The 19703-nt window shown below is 32.6% G+C and overlaps 1 protein-coding gene across 2 annotated transcripts in view; it reads right to left on the minus strand.

Moving 5' to 3' along the window:
- Positions 1 to 19697, minus strand: part of LOC139523660 (anillin-like) — a 34181-nt gene extending 14484 nt beyond the window's left edge. The window contains exons 1-10 of one of the 2 annotated variants that reach the window (XM_071317847.1): positions 19530 to 19697; positions 18146 to 18293; positions 17309 to 17437; positions 16610 to 16784; positions 14339 to 15377; positions 13852 to 13936; positions 10047 to 10981; positions 4695 to 4795; positions 3837 to 3972; positions 2602 to 2740 (exon numbers count right to left, since the gene is read on the minus strand). In XM_071317847.1, the coding sequence (XP_071173948.1) occupies positions 2602 to 2740; positions 3837 to 3972; positions 4695 to 4795; positions 10047 to 10981; positions 13852 to 13936; positions 14339 to 15377; positions 16610 to 16784; positions 17309 to 17437; positions 18146 to 18293; positions 19530 to 19547 (2905 nt within the window). In that variant the 5' untranslated portion in view covers positions 19548 to 19697. Of the gene's footprint in view, positions 1 to 2601; positions 2741 to 3836; positions 3973 to 4694; positions 4796 to 10046; positions 11024 to 13851; positions 13937 to 14338; positions 15378 to 16609; positions 16785 to 17308; positions 17438 to 18145; positions 18294 to 19529 lie in introns of both variants that reach the window. The other variant, XM_071317846.1, reaches the window with a different exon arrangement.
- Between the last annotated feature and the right edge of the window lie 6 nt (positions 19698 to 19703).

Raw genomic sequence — 19703 nt, forward strand, 5'->3', positions numbered from 1 at the left:
CATCTGAAAATTTCAGGGCAGGTAGATCTTGACCTGATAAACAAATTTACCTCATGTCAGATTTACTCTAAATGCTTTGGTTTTTGAGTTATAAGCCAAAAACTGCATTTTACCCAAGGTTCTATTTTTAGCCATGGCGGCCATCTTGATTGGATGGCTGGGTCACTGGACACATTTTTCAAACTACATACCCCAAAGATGGTTGTGGCCAAGTTTGGATTGATTTGGCCAAGTAGTTTCAGAGGAGAAGATTTTTGTAAAAGATTACTAAGATTTACGAAAAATGGTTAAAAATTGACTATAAAGGGCAATAACTCCTAAAGGGGTCAACTGACGATTTCGGTCATGTTGACTTATTTGTAAATATTACTTTGCTGAACATTATTGCTGTTTACAGTTTATCTCTATCTATAATAATATTCAAGATAATAACCAAAAACAGCAAAATTTCCTTAAAATTACTAATTCAGGGGCAGCAACCCAACAACAGGTTATCCGATTTATCTGAAAATTTCAGGGCAGATAGATCTTGACCTGTTACACAAGTTTACCCCTGTCAGATTTGCTCTAAATGCTTTGGTTTTTGAGTTATAAGCCAAAAACTGCATTTTACCCCTATGTTCTATTTTTAGCCATGGCGGCCATCTTGGATGGTTGGCCGGGTCACCGGACACATTTTTTAAACTAGATACCCCAATGATGATTTTGGCCAAGTTTGGTGTAATTTGGCCCAGTAGTTTCAGAGGAGAAGATTTTTGTAAAAGTTAACGACGCCGGACGACGGACGACGGACGACGGACGCCAAGTGATGGGAAAAGCTCACTTGGCCCTTTGGGCCAGGTGAGCTAAAAAAACAGTTTCCATTGTCCTCACTCAATTTCAAAATCAAAATTTATGATATAAATCCTTCTATTCAATGAGTATGCAGCATTATAAACTAAAACAAATTTCATAGCTTCCAAATGTTATTACAAACTATATCATGCAGCTCCCTGGTGTAGCTTTCCATCAATGAATTTTAAAACTGCATTTTGCAGTAAAACATGTACATGATGTATTTTAATCCCTTTTTGGCAATAGTTTTCAAGGACTTGCATCTGTGTGTACATATCATGAGTTTAAATAAAACAGTACCCAGTAGTTGTCTGCATATATTATCTTCTTTACCTCTACTGCATGTGATTAATAAATTTAACTATGATGAAAATAAATTTATAAAATATGAATTGCCAGCTTTTGGTATTTATTTGTGCTGCTTTAACAAACATCAGTTGATGTATTTGTCAATTTTATGTTAACTTATACATCCTAAATTTTGACTACATAGTTGAAATTTAATTTCAACAATTTTCAAAAAAAAAAATCACTAGGCTCTTTATCTTGAGATACAGCTGAATATTTGCTTATTTGTAGTACATTTATTAATGCTTAAATATTTTTTTTTATATTATACAACCCCCATGACCCAAATTAAATTTATTGGAAATTTCATGGATTTAGAACTTTAAAAAAAATCACTCTTTGGGTTCATTTACTTTTATCTATTGGAAAGCTTTATCTCATTCAGATGTGGAAGAATTAAGGCATTACTGGGGTTAAGTCATAAAGTAATGAAGTCCCATCGATTATTATTGCAGTTAACAATTATTTTTAATTAGTTCAGTAATCGCACATCAACGCTGGGGGTATTATACAACTCGTCTCGAAGAGTTATTGTCCGTTATCGAGCCCGAGTTATCTTTCTTCTTTCGAAACCGTAAACAAATGGCGGCCAAAATCTACGTGAACGACAGTCTCGATTTACAAGTATTATTGTCGAGAAAACGAAAACGGAAAGGGGTTTTGAAAGAAAATAATTCAGTAGCTCATAGAAATAGAATTTTGAAACACACGTGTGCTTTAGAAATGTTGCCGAATGGAAGTGAAAGTGATATACGGTAGGCAAAGACAAAAATAATCTTCCAACTCAATCAATTTACGTTTTCGACACGCGTTTTTAAGGTAAACTGCTTCTCACTCTATGAAAAGGTTACGGACGCTCAACCTATGATATTTATCTACATTTTATCAAAATTTGACCGCACAACTCGCTACGATTCCCGAGTTTTCAATGACCAAAACTACGAGGTCGTTTTTGCTGAAGCACATGTGAAATTAATCCCGGTCAGGCAAACGGCTCGTGCAAATAAATTTCGGCCAGGGAATCCCGCGAAAAAAATAAATTCAGTAGTGAAAGTGTTAAACTGCATATATGTAATAGGCTTTGCTCATTCTTGAAGGTTGTATGGTGACCATTTGGACTGGTGGACAATCATACCACATCTTATATTATCTCATGAGGCCAAATAAAAAAGTATGTGTGGTTCCAGTTAAATCTTTCAACAGTTAAAAGGGATTTTTTTTATTTTATGGTTGTTTTTTTTACATTGAATCTATAGGAGCAACATTCTGACTTTAACAATGCTTAATGAAAAATGACAATAATATCTTTAGGGTAGGCTATTTTTAAGCCGAAAAAGTAGGGATGGTAGGGTTACTGGAACCACACATATATTTTTATTTGGCCTGAGATGAATACAAATTATAATAGGGAATACTCACAAGCTAATAACAATAGTCTATTGCATTCTACTTGTTCGGCTGACCCAGCAAAATGTGAATTACCCAGACAGCACTGGTTTAGAGCATTACTGGTTTGCATTATGACACTTTGTTCTTGACTGACTAGTTCTTGTAATTCCTAAAATTATAAATCAGAAAAATTATGATTTTTTGAGACTGAGGGTATAGTACTGTAAAAGTAACTTATATTCGTGAACACTTCCATAAGAAGAAAAATAAAGCAAATATATATCATTGCAAATATGTAAAACGAGATTGTTCCTTATTCAACTACTTCAAGTATTTGAAAATCACAAAATTTTATCACAGTGAAAAAGGTTAGAAAAGAATTATTACTTGAAAAAAGTATCCCTAAAAAATAAGATTGTTTGATCAATCTTATATTTCATTTACCAGTCAGGGGACTTACTGAAATAGGTGATTTTTAAATCACTTATTTGAGTAGCAAAATCGTGGTTTTGTCACAAATTGGAATTTTGTATTTTTTTTTCAAAATTTTAAACACATAGTTTTAAATAATATCTTTTAATAAGTAAAATTAAAAAAAATAAACTTTTTGCTTCTTTAAAGTAGAGAGGTTTCTGCCTTTGATGCTATCATTTACCTGAAAATTCTATTTTAGTTGAAAAAATGCTATAATAATGGCTTTAAATAATGAACTGATACTTTCTTAATAGATTTTTCCCAGCAGTGGGAGTATTTTTCCTGTGAAGTTCAAGGTTTCATCTTTCAGATTATGTAATAAAATTCTACTGTTCGCAATAAAAATCTCACTGTTCGGGGGTGTTGAAATTAGTAGGGATTATTAAAAGAATGATATTAAAGAAGTGATTTTTGGGAAGGAAATTGAGGTCAGATACTAAAACAAGTGATTTTTATGTCATTATCCTAGATTCAGTACAAGGTCATCACCTGAAATGACCTGGTCATCCTAGACAACACAGATGTTGGTTCTGATAAGTTTAGAAACATAATTAGTCCCTGGATCATTAGTATTCTATATTTAAAGCTACAATAAGATTAAATCACTTCTTCTAGTGATGAATTTGTACTACTTAAATAGGTGATTATTAAAGAAAGACAACTCTAACTTCCAACCTTTATGGAAATAATGTTACTTAAATCAGTGATTTAGAAAATCACTTATTTAAGTAAGTCTCCTGACTGTTTACTATGTTAAAATACTTGAATCTTTAAAACATAAATTGACATACATGAATTCTCTCTTGGACAGACTTTCTTTCTACATCAGGTGGTAGATGAGTCGGCATTTCTATTTCTTCTTCCTCAATGTCTGCCTGGAACTGACGATTTCTCACAATTTTTCTGTCTGGAGATTGTGGTCCATCCCTATACAAAAATTAAATTTAATTTAAATATAATCAGCAAACAACTTCTTTTCGGTTGAAAACTTAAAAATATAATGCAAAATAAGGCAACAGGAACAATTTAGCAGAAAATATCTGACTATATTTGCCAGATCATACTTAAGACTGTGAAAGACCAAGTTTATGTTGTCTCTTTTTCTACATTGTTTTTGCATATGGTTTTGTTCCTCAAGGCAATGTACAGTTCTGATATGAATACAAGAAACTTCGTAATAGTATTGTTAAATTGTTTAGTAAATTCTATAACTTGCCCTGCACTAGTTTACTATGTACATGCATATGATACAGTGTCAGTGTCCTTCCAGCAACCATTATTTTTATTAAGGACCAGCTGAAAACTTAGCCTATCAAAATATTCATGTTATTGATGAATCTTTTTATTTGTATGGTGGTACTTGGAAAAGGAGCTAGGGTGCAAACACTATCTGTATGGATTCATTTTGAATAACAATGTGTACATAGTTTCTCTACTTATTAAAAGCTGTGCTCTCCCAAAGCCCTTTTATCATCATGGTAATGTGAAGCTATATTGATTGAACATGATGCTATCTGAGATTATTATGTTATAGATTATAGATAAGTGTGCTGCTAAATTTTCTAGAAATAAGTTGGTATTTTGAAATTCCCTGTTTGCCTTGGTGCTATATAAAATTTGTGGGGAGAACACTGCTTAAAGACACTTACCTTTTATTTCTATACATACTAACACTGTATACAAGATTATGTTCATCCCCATGTGCTTCATATGCACCACTAGTGGCTATCATGTGACTTCTCCTTTTTCTCTGAAAAATTTAATGGGTTGAATTTTAAATAACCCAAACATATCTATTTATTTCTTTTTTTATAACAGTCATCAAGATTATATATCACAGGATGGAAATGAATGATACACATTTTGGTGTATGTGTGTACAACATTTTTGTTTAACTCCAGACAAAATTCAAAATAGGACAAAAAAGTCATGACATAAACATGATAAACAATGAAAGAGTTGATGAGCCTATAATCTTTTAATGCTAAAGAAAACAAAATAAAATCAGTGGACATATATACAATTAATTTCATTAAAGGGAAATTCCGCGATTTTTTACTTATCATCTAATTATGTTCATCTTAACATAAAAAACACATATGCAAAGTTTTAAATTTATATTCCTTCTAATAACGGAGAAAATCAAGTATTTGTAACTTTTTTGGTTGAATTCTCGAGTGGGTCGTGACGTATTAGCCCGATTTATTGAATTCTGGGAAAAAATAAAATCTGTTTAACTCTTATAGCTTATCGACAATATACGTAATTAAAAGCGCACAGCTGACGAATGGTCGAAGTTATTAACCACAATATAAGAATGAACGAAAATGAATATGCATATACCGTTTTGTATTGATTGAATTAAACTCCTATAAAATTATCTCTAGTAAATGTTTTTGAATAAATTTAATTAATTATTGTTGAGATTTTTTTCATAAAATATTTATTGAACATTTTTACTGATATTGAACTGAAAATATTTCAGTTCTATTTACCGTTATTGTTTTGATAATCATTTCAATGCAACTAATGTGTGAGCAGAGTGTGTATATTATTTTGTAAAGGTCACTGTATATTTCTCGGCTTGAGGTCAATTCGTTTACCTTGTAGCTATTTAGCCGCAGGTGTGAGTTCAAGCGTACACAGGTATAAATGTTGTTATTTGGAAAGGATAAATAGAAAGGATTAGAGTATATGCTGTCATGATGTTAATACACGATGAGAATAAAGATACAATAATTAAATTGTGTAAATTAATTGAAAATAAAATTCAGATTCGTAATTCCGAAAGTGTATAAAAATAAAAGGAAACAATTTTTGATTACTTTCTTAGCGGCAATTGGCGTAAAGATTCAAATATGAAGCAAACAATAGTAGTTTTAATCTTTAATAAAAACTAAATGCAATATTACCCAATTTGATATACCATTGTACATCTGTTTGATATCATTGACTTTACCGGAATTTCTTAACTTGTATTCAAATCTGGCTGTGTTTAAATGCTAATAAAACTATTGCAATTTTAAAGTTTTTAATTGACAAAAAAATACAACATACAACATGCATAATTTTTTTTTAGTTTCTTTTTAACATTTTATTCTTACATAATTAAATTCATTTGACAATCATTTACACGAACTTTTTGTGAAAGAATACTAATTATCTAAGCTAAGGCATTATATCTTTTGAGGATTTTTGAGGATTTTTTTTTTAAATTCTATGATAATAGTTGTGCAATGTTGAACATGATAGCCGTCATTAATCCAAATAGAATTAATTGCATAACAGTGTGGTCGACAGTAAAACGTTTGTAGGTTGTAACTTGTTTGTCAACGGCAATGATTTTATGCTCACCCAGTCTGTCAGAGGCCTTCCAGTGGGGATTGAAATATTCACTTGTTACACATTCCGATACATAAAATGAAACTTTCTTTTTACAAAGCTTGAAAGGAATTTGTTTTAAATATTTATTATAATCATCACATACAACCGTGTCATTTATAAGAATAATAATGTTCAGAGATGATATTATTTAATAATAATAAAAAAAAATAGGTTTATCCATTGTAAAAAAAACTATTAAGTTGATGGGGTTAATTCACAAAATATCTCATTGATTAAGAGCACAACTACTTCTACGGTGTGATCATTTAAGAATGGCCTACTATTTATTCAATGCGTATACATGTGGGTTTTGTTTGTGAACAGTTCTGGATAATTAAAAAATCATTTGATTTCTTTGTTTAATACCATAAAACGATTCATTCTTTCAGATATTTGTCACTTTGCCTTATCTTCAAGTCCAACACAATTTCTCACGTTTCTTACAAAACTTATATTCTTGTGATGTATTCTTTTGTTGAAAAAAAATATGTATAGATATAGATAGATATGGTATGAGTGCCAATGAGACAACTCTCCTCCCAAGTAATAATTCATAAAAGTAAACCATTATAGGTCAAGGTACGACCTGCAACACGGAGCCTTGGCTCACACCGAACAGCAAGTTATGGAGGGCCCCAAAACTACTAGTGTAAAACCATTCAAACGGGAAAACCAACGAGAAACGAAAAACACATATGAACTACATAAACAGACGACATCATGCATTGTGACTTTTAGAGCCAATTAAGTAAAAAAATAATCTGAAAGAACGTGCGATATCATATTAGGAAAATTGATGGTCAAACCATAACAAAAAATCAAGTAAAGAACTTTAAGTATTCAACCTTTATAGCTTGCTGTTCGGTGTGAGCCAAGACTCCGTGTTGAAGGCCATTTTTATTTATTTTCAAATTACAAAGGTTATTCCTGATTAGTATTTTTAATTATTTTATTTAGGCGTTTAGAACCTTTGGTGACCTCACAGTTTAAATTTCTATGATAAGTACGTCGTGAGCAGTGGGGATTACAGACGAACGTTCACCTAATTTTCCCCAGTCAATGAATGGCCATAGCTACACTGTTATGAATTTCATTCTAAGTAATACAGTAGTTGTAATAAAAGTTATACTTTAGTCATGCATTACAGATATTGACGAATTTATAATAGTTCGTTCATACATCGTTGTTCATGAAACAATCATTATTAGTATACATGTAAGTTTCCTGACGTATAAGAGCCATTGAGGATGAGCTCCAGAGAAATCAGACTAGTTGCGTTTCGTTCGTTTGTTTGTTGGGAAAGGAGAGGAAATGCAACCGCTTGTACAGATAAACGACAGAATTACCATACAAGCATTTATAGTCAACACAATCAGAAAGAGTTCCCATCGTTAGACGGGGAATATGAAGGCTTCCAAGAATGAACAAGTGACATGTCTAACTCTGAACAGTTAGAGAACAGACTATCGACATCGAACGCTTGTTCTTGATATTTGAAACTGTATGCATATATATACGTATACGTTTATGATATAGTGATGAGTTCTGACAAAAACTAAATTCCTTCATGGTTATATCTTGCCATACGTTTATATTGGTTTGTAAGGTGATTACTCAAAATCGTTATTTGAAAATCCTGTTTGTGAGATGTAGATTCATTTCAATACAGAAATTTCGTCTATATATTTCACAAGTGTATAACACGGAGAAGCTCTGAAGGTTCATTACTCCCATTTTGTTTGGGTGTGAACCATCTATGTTTACAGCAATATCAAGGAATAAGGTGATGATGGTAGAAAGAACTATGGGCGTCATGTGGCAAATATTACATGCATATCGGACAATGAGTTGTCAATCTGTATGAAAAGTTTTCCAATACAACCATATTATTGAGAATGAATGTTTACATGCTATACTCTCGTACTAGTATTACAGGGTTCTTGTGGCGTTCACCTTAGACACACATCGTTTTAACGATGTTTAAAAAAAGACAGAACCAATTTAATGTCATATTTCCCTATTTTTTTTAAATATAACTAAAATTCTTTTATCTGACAAGAATATCCCTATTTAGCGAACAAATAATTTATTCTTTTTTCGGTTATTGAATACCAAGAAAGAAAATAAATCCCGAAATTAATTTGAAACTTTGATACTCAAAAGTTTCCCAGCAAAATATTCACATCCCCTGGGGATAATTAGTGTTCGTCCAGTGGCATATATAACAATTGTGATGACGAATTCCTTCCTTTGTTTGAGAACAATCTTATTGAAATATAAATCTGTGATTTTCCTAGGTCCACAGCTTCAATGAACCAAAGCAAAAGTTATACATCGACCTGTATTTAAATCAAATTGGTTCTCTTCTTCTTTTGGTATACAACTGTAGTCTATCGACATTCGATGATTACATACTGTTGGCATACGTTGGCTAGTCTATTTACAACACTTTTACCCCTATTTATTCAAAATATATGTTTTTTTCTTATGTTCAATGTATACACGTATATATTTTAAATTGCGCTATAGTTCCGTAACTTTATATCCAGTCGTATAAACGAATCGTCGGCAAGTGCGTACATTTTTTTAAATCAATATTTCTGGTCTGTTCCAATCTGTCCTTCACTATTGACAATGACTATATATTACATTTTCCAAAAAAATTCACCCTTGGAAAAAATATTTAAATAGATTTTAATTTCATCAAATCTTATTTTTTGGGTATTATTTATATATTATGAATTATATTCTTTACACCAGAAATGTTATTTATAAACAAGCGTATGAGTTTAGTAATGACAAGTAAGACAGAGTTGTATATTATACATCTGATAGTTCAAAATGGAAAGTTATAAGTTATAAGTTATCAGCCGTGTACACTGATCAATACCTGCAGAAGTGAAACGATGCATGAACTTGCAAGCCCGACAGGAAATCGCTTGAATACCTGGACGTGTCACCTCACACCCCTCACAATACCTTTGGAAGTAATACCTTTAGCCATGCTGGTGATCAGATAAGGGAAGATCAAAATATATTTGAAAAAAGTTTATTACTTTAAAGAATTATGAACAAATTAGATTTTCGAAAACAATTTTCACGGAACACTTATTTATGATTTCAACTTTGACTTTTCACCTAATTCCAATATCAACAGTTTAAAAACAACAGACCATGGTAATTTAAAAAAAGTAAGAATATTTTCCGTATCAAGTTAGTTAGTCGTATTAAACAACCGTACGATTGACAAGATATCGACACGCAATTACGACTACATCGGTTACTGTAGTTTTGTTTCTTTGTGGTTTATAGACATATCGTTTTTATTCATCGGGAAAGAAGACAAGATGGCGGATCTCGGAGAATTGATACTCTAAATTTAAAATCGATGGTGATCGCTTATCTAGCGGAATAAAACTTTAATATATATGAATTTGAACATTTTTATACAGAATGAACATAATATCAATTTTTGATTTTTTTGCGAAGTTTCCCTTTAAGGCTTTATAAGATTATTGACAATATTCCATTTGAAAATCTATTTAGACAATATAATTTGAATATATACATTGTATATATATATATTGCAGAATAAATGAGAATAGTTTCTAACTTACTGGTGTTACTTGTGGTTGTTTTGCCTCAGACTCTTCATCACTCATTGCCTCATCAAGGAAATCATCAATTTCTGCTTCATTAGTTTCATCATCATCTGTAGTTTCATGCATCCTTCTTGAATCTTCATCAAATGAGCTCTGATTAGAATCAGTCTCGCTATTCAGACTACTTGTCGAACTCCCTTGACTTGAAGATGTTTCGTCAAGGTACTTTTTGAGATTTGTTGTGCTCTGATGTCTGACTGCTGATGGCACAGATGCCACTGTATGTTGTGTTTTTCTGCCATGACTTTCTGATTTCTGTGGGGTGGCATCTTGTTGCGGCCTGTGTGGCAGTATACTTTCTCTTCGAACTGAAGCAGGTACAAATGCACTAAGACTGCAGTCATCTCCATCAGTGTCTTCTTCCATGTAATGACGAGCTTGATTATTAATGGGAGGTAACTCTTTATTTACAGGATGATGATCTACATCAGTAGAAAAAGCACTATTAGAACTTTCAAAAGAATCGTCTTGTGTGTCCATATCATCAGTAGTAGGATCTCCATTTTCTCCAATGTCTGTCTCATCTTCTGTGCTGGAAGAAGATTTTTTTGCATACAATTCATCATCTTCAGTACTATCAAAGCTGTCTTCAAACTGAACCTTCTTTCCAGAATGATCTTGAGTTTTGTTGGTAGGAACTTCTGGTTTATCATTCCTTTTCTGTGAGATAAGTCGATATAAACTGGTTCCTGGTTTTGCAGACTGTTTACCATTTGCTTTGAAATTTGGCTGAGATGTTGGGCGGGGTGGCAGTCCTTTGTTTGTTTGTTCTGGTAGCGGTGGTGCAACTGGAGGTGTTGGTGCTTTCCCTTTACGAGAACTCTCCTCTCCTGATGATTCAGAACCACTTTTTTGTTGACCCTTCTTGAAGTCATAGGAAGCCTGTTCATCTGAAAGGTCAAATCCCATTTCAGCTAACTTTCTATCAAAATCTAGCATAAGCAAGCAAAAGAAAAAACCAATTACCCAGCATGCAAAAAAGATATTTTTAAATGAAAATTTAATCTTAAAAAACAACAAACTTTTAATATAGTGATTTGAAGGACAATCAAAACTATTTTCATGCAATTGCCATCCAATGAAGTTTCTATTTTGTTCGTATTCATAGATCAAAATAAGAGAAATAAACCTTTCAAGCAGCCTTCAGACTTAACTTTCTTAACAAAGCCAGACTACCATTCTTTTTAAAATTTGGATTATGTTAGCTTGTAGAGAAGAATTTTACAAGCCCAAGTGCAATTTAACAAGCTAATGCCCTAGGACTTATCGATAAGCATGAAGACTGCTTTTGAAAATATTGATAGAAATTCAACCCCATAACCTCTGTTAGTGTTAACCCAAGCAAATATTCAGATGATATTGAACCAATCATAGCAATAAATATCAGATCTGAGAACTGCATTGTACAGTCAGGGGACTTACTTAAATGAGTGATTTTCTAAATCACTGATTCAAGTAACATTATGTTAATAAAGGTTGGAAGTTAGAGTTGTCTTTCTTTAATAATCACCTATTTAAGTAGTACTAGACTAAGTGATTTAATTTTATTGTAGTTTTAAATATAGAATACTAATGATCCAGGGACTAATTATGTTGCTAAAATTATCAGAACCAACATCTGTGTTGTCTAGGATGACCAGGTCATGTCAGGTGATGACCTTGTACTGAATCTAGGATAATGACATAAAAATCACTTGTTTAAGTATCATACCTCAATTTCCTTCCAAAAAATCACTCGTTTAAGTATCATTATTCTAATGACCCCCACTAATTTCAACACCCCAGAACAGTGAAATTTTTATCAGCGAACAGTAGAATTTAATTACATAATCTGAAAGATGAAACCTTGAACTTTACAGGAAAAATACTCCCACTGCTGGGAAAAATCTGTTAAGAAAGTATCAGTTCATTAAGTTAGGCCATTTTTATAGCATTTTATCCACTAAAATAGAATTTGCAGCTAAATTATTGCACCAAAGGCATAAACCTTTCTACTTAAAAGAAGCAAAAAGTTCATTTTTACAATTTTACTTATGAAAAGATATTATCTAAACCTATGTGTTTAAAATTCTAGTAAAACTACAAAATCACACAGTGTTCTCCCCAGGCCCTTTATAATAAAGGACCACGGGCCCGCGATGTATAATTTTCTGCCGCGGTGGTATCGTTCTTGCCGCGATGTATAATTTTTTTCCGTGGTGCTAAAGTTTTCGGTAAAAAAATCGTATTAAAATCGGTAAAGTTTCAGATGACTTCAACTTTACATCAAAATTGACCAGTTTTAACCAGTTTAATCCAGTATTGACAAGATGATTGTTTACACCACGTGATCGATTTACCTGTTGAGGTTAACCTTGATGATTGGATTTAATCGATGTACATGATTCTTTTGTGTTTTAATTAATTAAGAGATCATAATTTAAATAACAGACTTGTGAGGGACAAGCAGACATTTGTTAATGAACCCTATTACGCCAGTCTCAAGTCAAAATAATTTGCCTTTTAGGAATTAATTGTGGAGTTACTTCCCCTGATTTTGCTAATTACAAATAAATGCTCCTCACATATAATTTCTCATTGCAAATAAAAATAAAGTACAAATTGAATGCAAAATTATATTAGAATGTTACATTAAGGATGAAAACATTCTTAGAACATACCAACAAAAATGTTTTGCAAATTATTTTTGAGAATCATACCATTATTGATGCACAGACATATTATAATAAAAGGGTAATTTATACGATGTTAAAAATATTTGACTGTAACAGGTCTAAAAAGCCTACTGCCACAACTCTAATACATTCCCATGTAGGACTAAAGCTAGGGATGAACCTTGTGAATAGAAAACTCTTTTAAAGTACTCTCCATGTCTGTAACAAAGTATTAATCATAAAAACAAATTTGTTGTTGTCTAAAAGAATCAGATCTAAAACTATGGAAAATAGTTTTTAATTTACTGAAGGTTCTGTATCAAAAATCTTGTTCAAAGTTCATTGTTATGGGGAATGTGTAGTGTAACTACAAGTATCGGGACAAAATGGCTTGATCAAAATATAAGAAGTGACTTTAGCTTAAAGACTTATTGTGCTTTCTTTTATTTATTCTTCAAAGATATTAAAGTATACAAACTGTTTATTAATTTACTTTTTCTACCAATAATTTTCTGACCCTAAGTCCTACAACACAGTTCCACAGTAAACAAAACAAAGGCAAACAGGTAATGACAAAAAGTAACAAGAAAAAAAATAAGCGACGCAAAGTAACACAAAATACTGTAAAATTCATTTCGTCACACGTTACCCTGGTGCTATCCAAAAATCCTGGGGAGAACACTGTCACAATTTATGACAAAATTTCGATTTTGCTACTTTAAGTGTCAGATTTAAAAATCACTCATTTAAGTAAGTCCCCTGACTGTTGTAAGCAAATATATCTGCTTGAATTTGAATATATTACTTTTAATGGCATATGGGAAAATGGTGTATAGTCGTCAATGTTTGTTAGTCTATTTTTTTCAGAGGAATAGGTTATTGCATGGTGAGGTCTGTTGCACTGTTCAATGCTTTTGAAATTCCATTGTATCTTTTCTATGTTTTAATTCATATTCATTCCTCATAGACATGTATTTGAATGATTGCCAACCGAGTGTTTAAAAACACCTGTCCATAAAATACATGTATGCCAAATCTATTTCATATAAATATGTAGGTGTTAAAATATTTTAAATAATAAAAAAATATTGTAGATATTATTTTACCTTCTCTTGCTTTGGCCCTTATTGCATCCTTTTTCTCTACAGGAGCAGCAGCATTCTTGACCTCAGCTGGTTCAACAACATTGTCCTGAAATAATACATTTTAAAATCCTAAACTGATTGTATCAATATTTGTCTCTCGTTTGTGAAATTTATGTCCAGTGCACAGGAATAAAAGAAAACAGTTTAAAATGAATGCCTTTTTCTTATGTTTTTTCATACTGGAATTGACCAGACATAATTTTTTATGTTGACTTTATTTACTAGCTTTAAAATTTTAATAACTATACAGAAGTGCATTGTCAGTATCTTCACAATCTGCATTTTCCAACATCTGATGCATTCTGGGTAATATTAAATTTATTTAGGGTGAAAACGATGAAAGTCGTCTCCTAGGTCCATTATAAACTGAATTAATGCTAAGAGCCACTCATCTACTTATAATCATACATTTTTTTAACATTTTAACGATGCAAGTATATCAAATCACCTGTAATTTGTCCTCCTTTAAGACACCATTAGTCCATCTGTTCTGTAAAGTATTTAGTTCTGCCATTCTTTGTTTCCTCATCTGATCAGCCATGTCTCCTGTTTTACTGTGCTGTACCTGATCAAACAGCTTCTGATGGATCATTTTAGTAGCACTACCAATCTTACCAGCTGGAGATTGTCCAGGCTGAAGATTGCTGACCGGAGTCGTTATACTACTCTGTATTTTGCTTGCCTTTTCCATGATACTATCTTTAACATTTTTACTTGGAGTTATGGTTCTGGCTTTTGATATATTTGACTGTATAGGACCTTGTCTGCATGGAGATTTTGAAGGTGAGCTTCCAGGATCCACTTTCTTAATGTTTGAAACTTGATTTGATGAAGACATGGTTTCCCAGGCAGACATACGAGCAGTGACTGAATAAGCTGTTGGCTCTTCTTCTTTTGGTGGAACAGAACTGTTCACTCTTTGTTGCCAGCACGCCATTCTAGATGACACAGGCTTAGATGCTGGATCATCACTGTCTGGTTCCCTGTTTGCAGAAGGCTGAGAGGGTTCAGAAGAGGAAGTCTTACAAGGGGGTTTATTATTGACTGGGGTTGCCATCTGTTTAACAGGTTGTTCAACTTTAGAAACAACAGGCTTGCATGTAGCACCAACATTTGTACCATTTCTTGAAGGCAAATTAACTGGTTCCTTGTTTACAAGTTGTTTAATCTGATGTTTAGGCTTAACCTCTGAACTATGAGGTTCCATCATTACAATTGATGTTTTGCTCTTTATTGGTGATCCTGTTGGAGGGGCTGGAGCTGCATATTTCTTGGGAGAGTGATAGGCAGGAGGAGGGGGTGGGGCAGGTACACTGCCTGGGCTTGTTTTCTTAGTTGGTGATTGCATAACAATGTCTGCAGACATCTCCCTTTTAGAAGTTTGCCATTTAGAATCCATCTGTGATTTTGGAGCAGGAGGTTGTACACTATCATCTTTCTTAGGAGGCTGCCATTTCGGTTTTTTCTCTTCAGTATTTTTAGTACTTCTGCAAGAGAAAGTTATGGTCACATTTATAAATATGATAGTTGTTTAAGTTTTAATCTGTAATAAATAAAGAATACAATGGCAAAATTCCTGCCCCTTCCTCTATTCTTGACCTTTAAACTGTCTCTTTTACACATGTACTTCCTTAACAATATGTTATCATATAGAAATGCATTTTTTTTACAAGATGTGTTTCAATTGCTAATCAGACAACTTTCCAGCAGAGACCAAATGGCAGTGAAGTTAACATATATAGTTTCTGAACAGCCTACAACAATGAACAAAAACTGGTCTTAAATTTCAAAATGTGTCATTTTAAAATAAGCTTAACATTAAAATACATTGTAAATTTGTAAGCAATAATAAAAGTAAATGTTGGGTAAACTGTAATATGACAGCAGCTCAATGATACAAATAACCATTCTAATATGACGTCCTTATTACGCTTTGTAAACAAAGCTGTGTTCTAATGAGCACAAAATATGTTTGACGCACAAACTTACTGTTTATATTAACGTTATTTCCATCGTTATCCTTTAAAATATATACATTTAAGCAGCTAACATAAACTCTTATTATATTTTTTTTATGAAACAACATATATTTACCCTGCTCGTAGCTTTTAAACTTATCAAATATGAAATGCAATGCACAGGAGGAAATGAGAACAGCCGAACATTTTTACGGTAATTTCATACGCTTCGACTTATAAAAGTATATTTGTCCTATTAGAATCGAAATAATTCCTCATTGTCATGCTCTAGGCTATTTTTAACATGAGTAGGCATTATATTTGACCACATTTTACACCCTGATAACGCTCAGTGTAAAATATCGACAAATATAATGCCTACCCATGTTAAAATGAGCATAGAGCACGACATGAAGGAATTATTTATTAAACATACATGTACATCAAGAGGTCAACATAGTCTTCAAATACATATATGGTGTCAATACAATATATCAAGCTCTTAATTATAAAAAAAGAAAAAAAGTTCTGACTCAATAAAACAGAAACTATCAAAGAAATGACATCAATGTCAAATTCTATAAATGACCTGCTTTCATTTGACTGGAATATGTGGAAAGACAAAACTTTATTTTTTGTTATTCAAATACATGTATATTAAAAGTGCAGGTATGAAAACCATCTAAGAATTGCATAAATGCTGTATTAATTGTATATGGTTCTCTGAAAGCACTGCCACTAGACATAAAATCATTACTTACGGAATTGTGGGATGACTAAGATCATCCTCCCAGTTGTTTATTGTGGCGGCTAAGTTAGCTAGTCGCCCTCTCCTTTGTCCTTCTACTTTAGGAGGTTCTACTTCCTCCTCTAAGGAATTCTGTAAAGACTTCCTAGGAACTGGTTTAGGATGTGAATTGTCAGAATCTGTTCCATCTAAATTCAAAATTATGCCAACATTTTAATTACAACTTTCATTTTCTTAATTTAACAGATGGACTCTTTTTAGCTTTTATCTTGGGTGGGGAGGAATCATTTATAGATTTTTTTTTGGCTTGGACCAATATTTGTTTTACTATTTAATTACATTTAAAGTCGAACATATTTTTCTGTAAGATTTTTTGGGTGAAAATCGTTAGCTGATCTTTATTGTTGCCTGTGTTAGAGGCAACGATTCTTCAAACAATATGGAATGGAAGCTAAATTTCAAAAGGGATTATGACATGGTGTGCCCACAAACATGCATTACCCTGGCTCCTCCACATTTAGGCCTGATCAAATCAGAAATCTGTACAGTACTCCTGTGGTTATTACTTGCAGTCTGTCATAACTGTTCATTTAATGTACATAATGTAATATTTGCACAAATCAGGTTGATGTTTTTTTCTTATCTTTTGAGCTACTTTTATGATGTTAATTTTTACAAAGAAATGCAAATTGTGTACAAGATTATTTCATACCTCCTGAAGACCAATCGGTTCTCTGTTGTGTCAAATTATGCATTCTAGATCTCACACTACTAATAGCTGGTGTGTCTGGCTTTATATTGATTTCATCTTCTCTCACACACTGTCTCTTGCCAGGGGATGCTGAAAAAAATATGGTTACTGTGAAATAGTGGTATTAAAAATTTGTAACACAACATTAACCCAATTATAAATTCTTTTGCATATTTAAAAGTACAAAGTTTCATACAATTTAAATATTCTATTTATCTACCTTCTTGTTTTCCTTTGTACATTACAAAGTGATTCTGCAATTCCCTACAAATCTCCATGACAGTTAAACAGAGTGAACTGAAATGACCACTACAATGACATATACATGTAGACACAGTGATTCAGCATGTCACTTTAAAACACTGTGACAGTAAAGTCAAAATTAATTTGGCCAGATACCATGAAATATATTCATATCTTTAACCCAGTTTTCTAGATATGCATATGTCAAGATATATATGTACATCTATTAAAAACTGCAAATTGGTTTCCCTTAAAACTATACATGTTAACTTATAGTTCTGTTTCTGCTTGATATGTCTCCTTACTTCCCAGACAAATTTTATGTACATTTTTGGTTACGCCCAAAACATTTGAAATTTCCCAATATTTCAAACGCAAATTATTGAAGAAAAGAAAACATTTTACCTACTATGTACCAACCTATCCTATTCATCTGCAGCCAGTAGAAAGAAAACAAGCATGTAGGTTTTTTGTGTATATTTGCATGACATACTTGTACATGAGTTAAAATATTTAACTACCAATACTACTTGTATCATATAACAATTTAAATACCTTCTTTCATGAGAGTTTTAGTATCAGATTGTGGTAAATTGTCTGTGGTATTATCCTGCAGGAATCTTTTTCTAGGTGTTACTTCAGGGGTTTTCCCCATTTTCTGATTCAACATCTCTCTTCTCTGTCTCGTCCTCTCTAGAAGTTGCTGAAAGAAGAAATAAGTTTACCTTAATTAATAGTTTCAAGCTTTAACATTATTTTCTGTTGTGAAGCATCAAAATTAAACAGACATATTCATTTATTGTTAAAACATATTACAAGATACCAATTCTAGATGTTATTCATTTGGAGAGAAAGCACCAATTAAGAGGGTAGTAATGGCCTTTCTCGTCAAGCATCAAACCTTCATTTTTGGCTATCATTTATAGAGACAAATCCTGATTCTTCAAAGGTCTCAAAAAAATTATGTACATGTAGATGAAAGTGATTCTACATGGATTGGGCACACAAAAAAGGTGCCAGACCTCCAAATCCTGAAAGCAAAGTTAAGTGAGTCTGATAGGAGTCTATAAAAAAATATAGTGTAGTATCCGGAGGGTTAGTTTTAGGTCATCAGACAGACCATCTAGAGATGTCCGAAGGACTACCCAGAAACCATTCTCTTCCGGTTGAAACTATTAATGGCTATACAGCAGACGAATTCACTAGAACAGCAATCGGCCGTTCCTGACTGCAGGAACGACCATCCAAGGTATATATCGGTCTTGAGTTATACTCGGGATCACAACAATAGCATATAGCATGATGCAGGATTGACAGATTGTTTGAAAGCATTGACACAGAAAACATGTCAAGCACGAAACTTGAAATTACAAGCGTAATCATTACAATGATATAAGCTGGATAAGACAGACCCCCTGTAAATCTACTAAACTTGTCTAGACTAAAGAGTGAGTGATGACTAATGACGAGTAATTTGTCTACTATTAAATGAACACCCCTCCAGTCCATATAACTATAAGGTTATTCAAATTTAAGATTAAATTCTGGCATTCGTTATTAGGTGGAATTTGAAATAAGTTTGACTTATCATGTTTACAGACAAATCATACTCATCAGTGGCAGATCCAGCGGGAGGGGAGGGTTTCCAGGTGGACACCCCCCTTTTTTTGGATGATCAATGGATTTTAATAATAATAGGGACATATGATTGAACCCCCACCCTCTCATCCTTCCTCCTGGGTTGGAACCCCACTTTTAAAAATAGCTAGATCCAACCATGCACATGTTATTTATTTTGAATTTTCAACAATGCAAATATGATCAAATATTCAAAACAACGCCTCGTCTGGTCAATATTTTTCATTTGGTGAGTTGTGTGATGTTCACAACTAAGACAATACAAATTTCATTACTTTTCAGTTCTGTAGTTTTTACTTACCTCTGTATACGGGTCCATTATAAATACAAATTCTGTTTATGTTCAAATATTTTCGGTAACATTAGCCATTCCAATTCAAATTTGGCGGTACAAAACAACGTGAAATCTCGAACATCTGCGAGAAAATTCAAATATTTTGATCTCGATCTACAATGCGTTTTCGTAAGTGATCTT

Source organism: Mytilus edulis, chromosome 5 (assembly GCF_963676685.1).
Source record: "Mytilus edulis chromosome 5, xbMytEdul2.2, whole genome shotgun sequence".
NCBI lineage: Eukaryota > Metazoa > Mollusca > Bivalvia > Mytilida > Mytilidae > Mytilus > Mytilus edulis.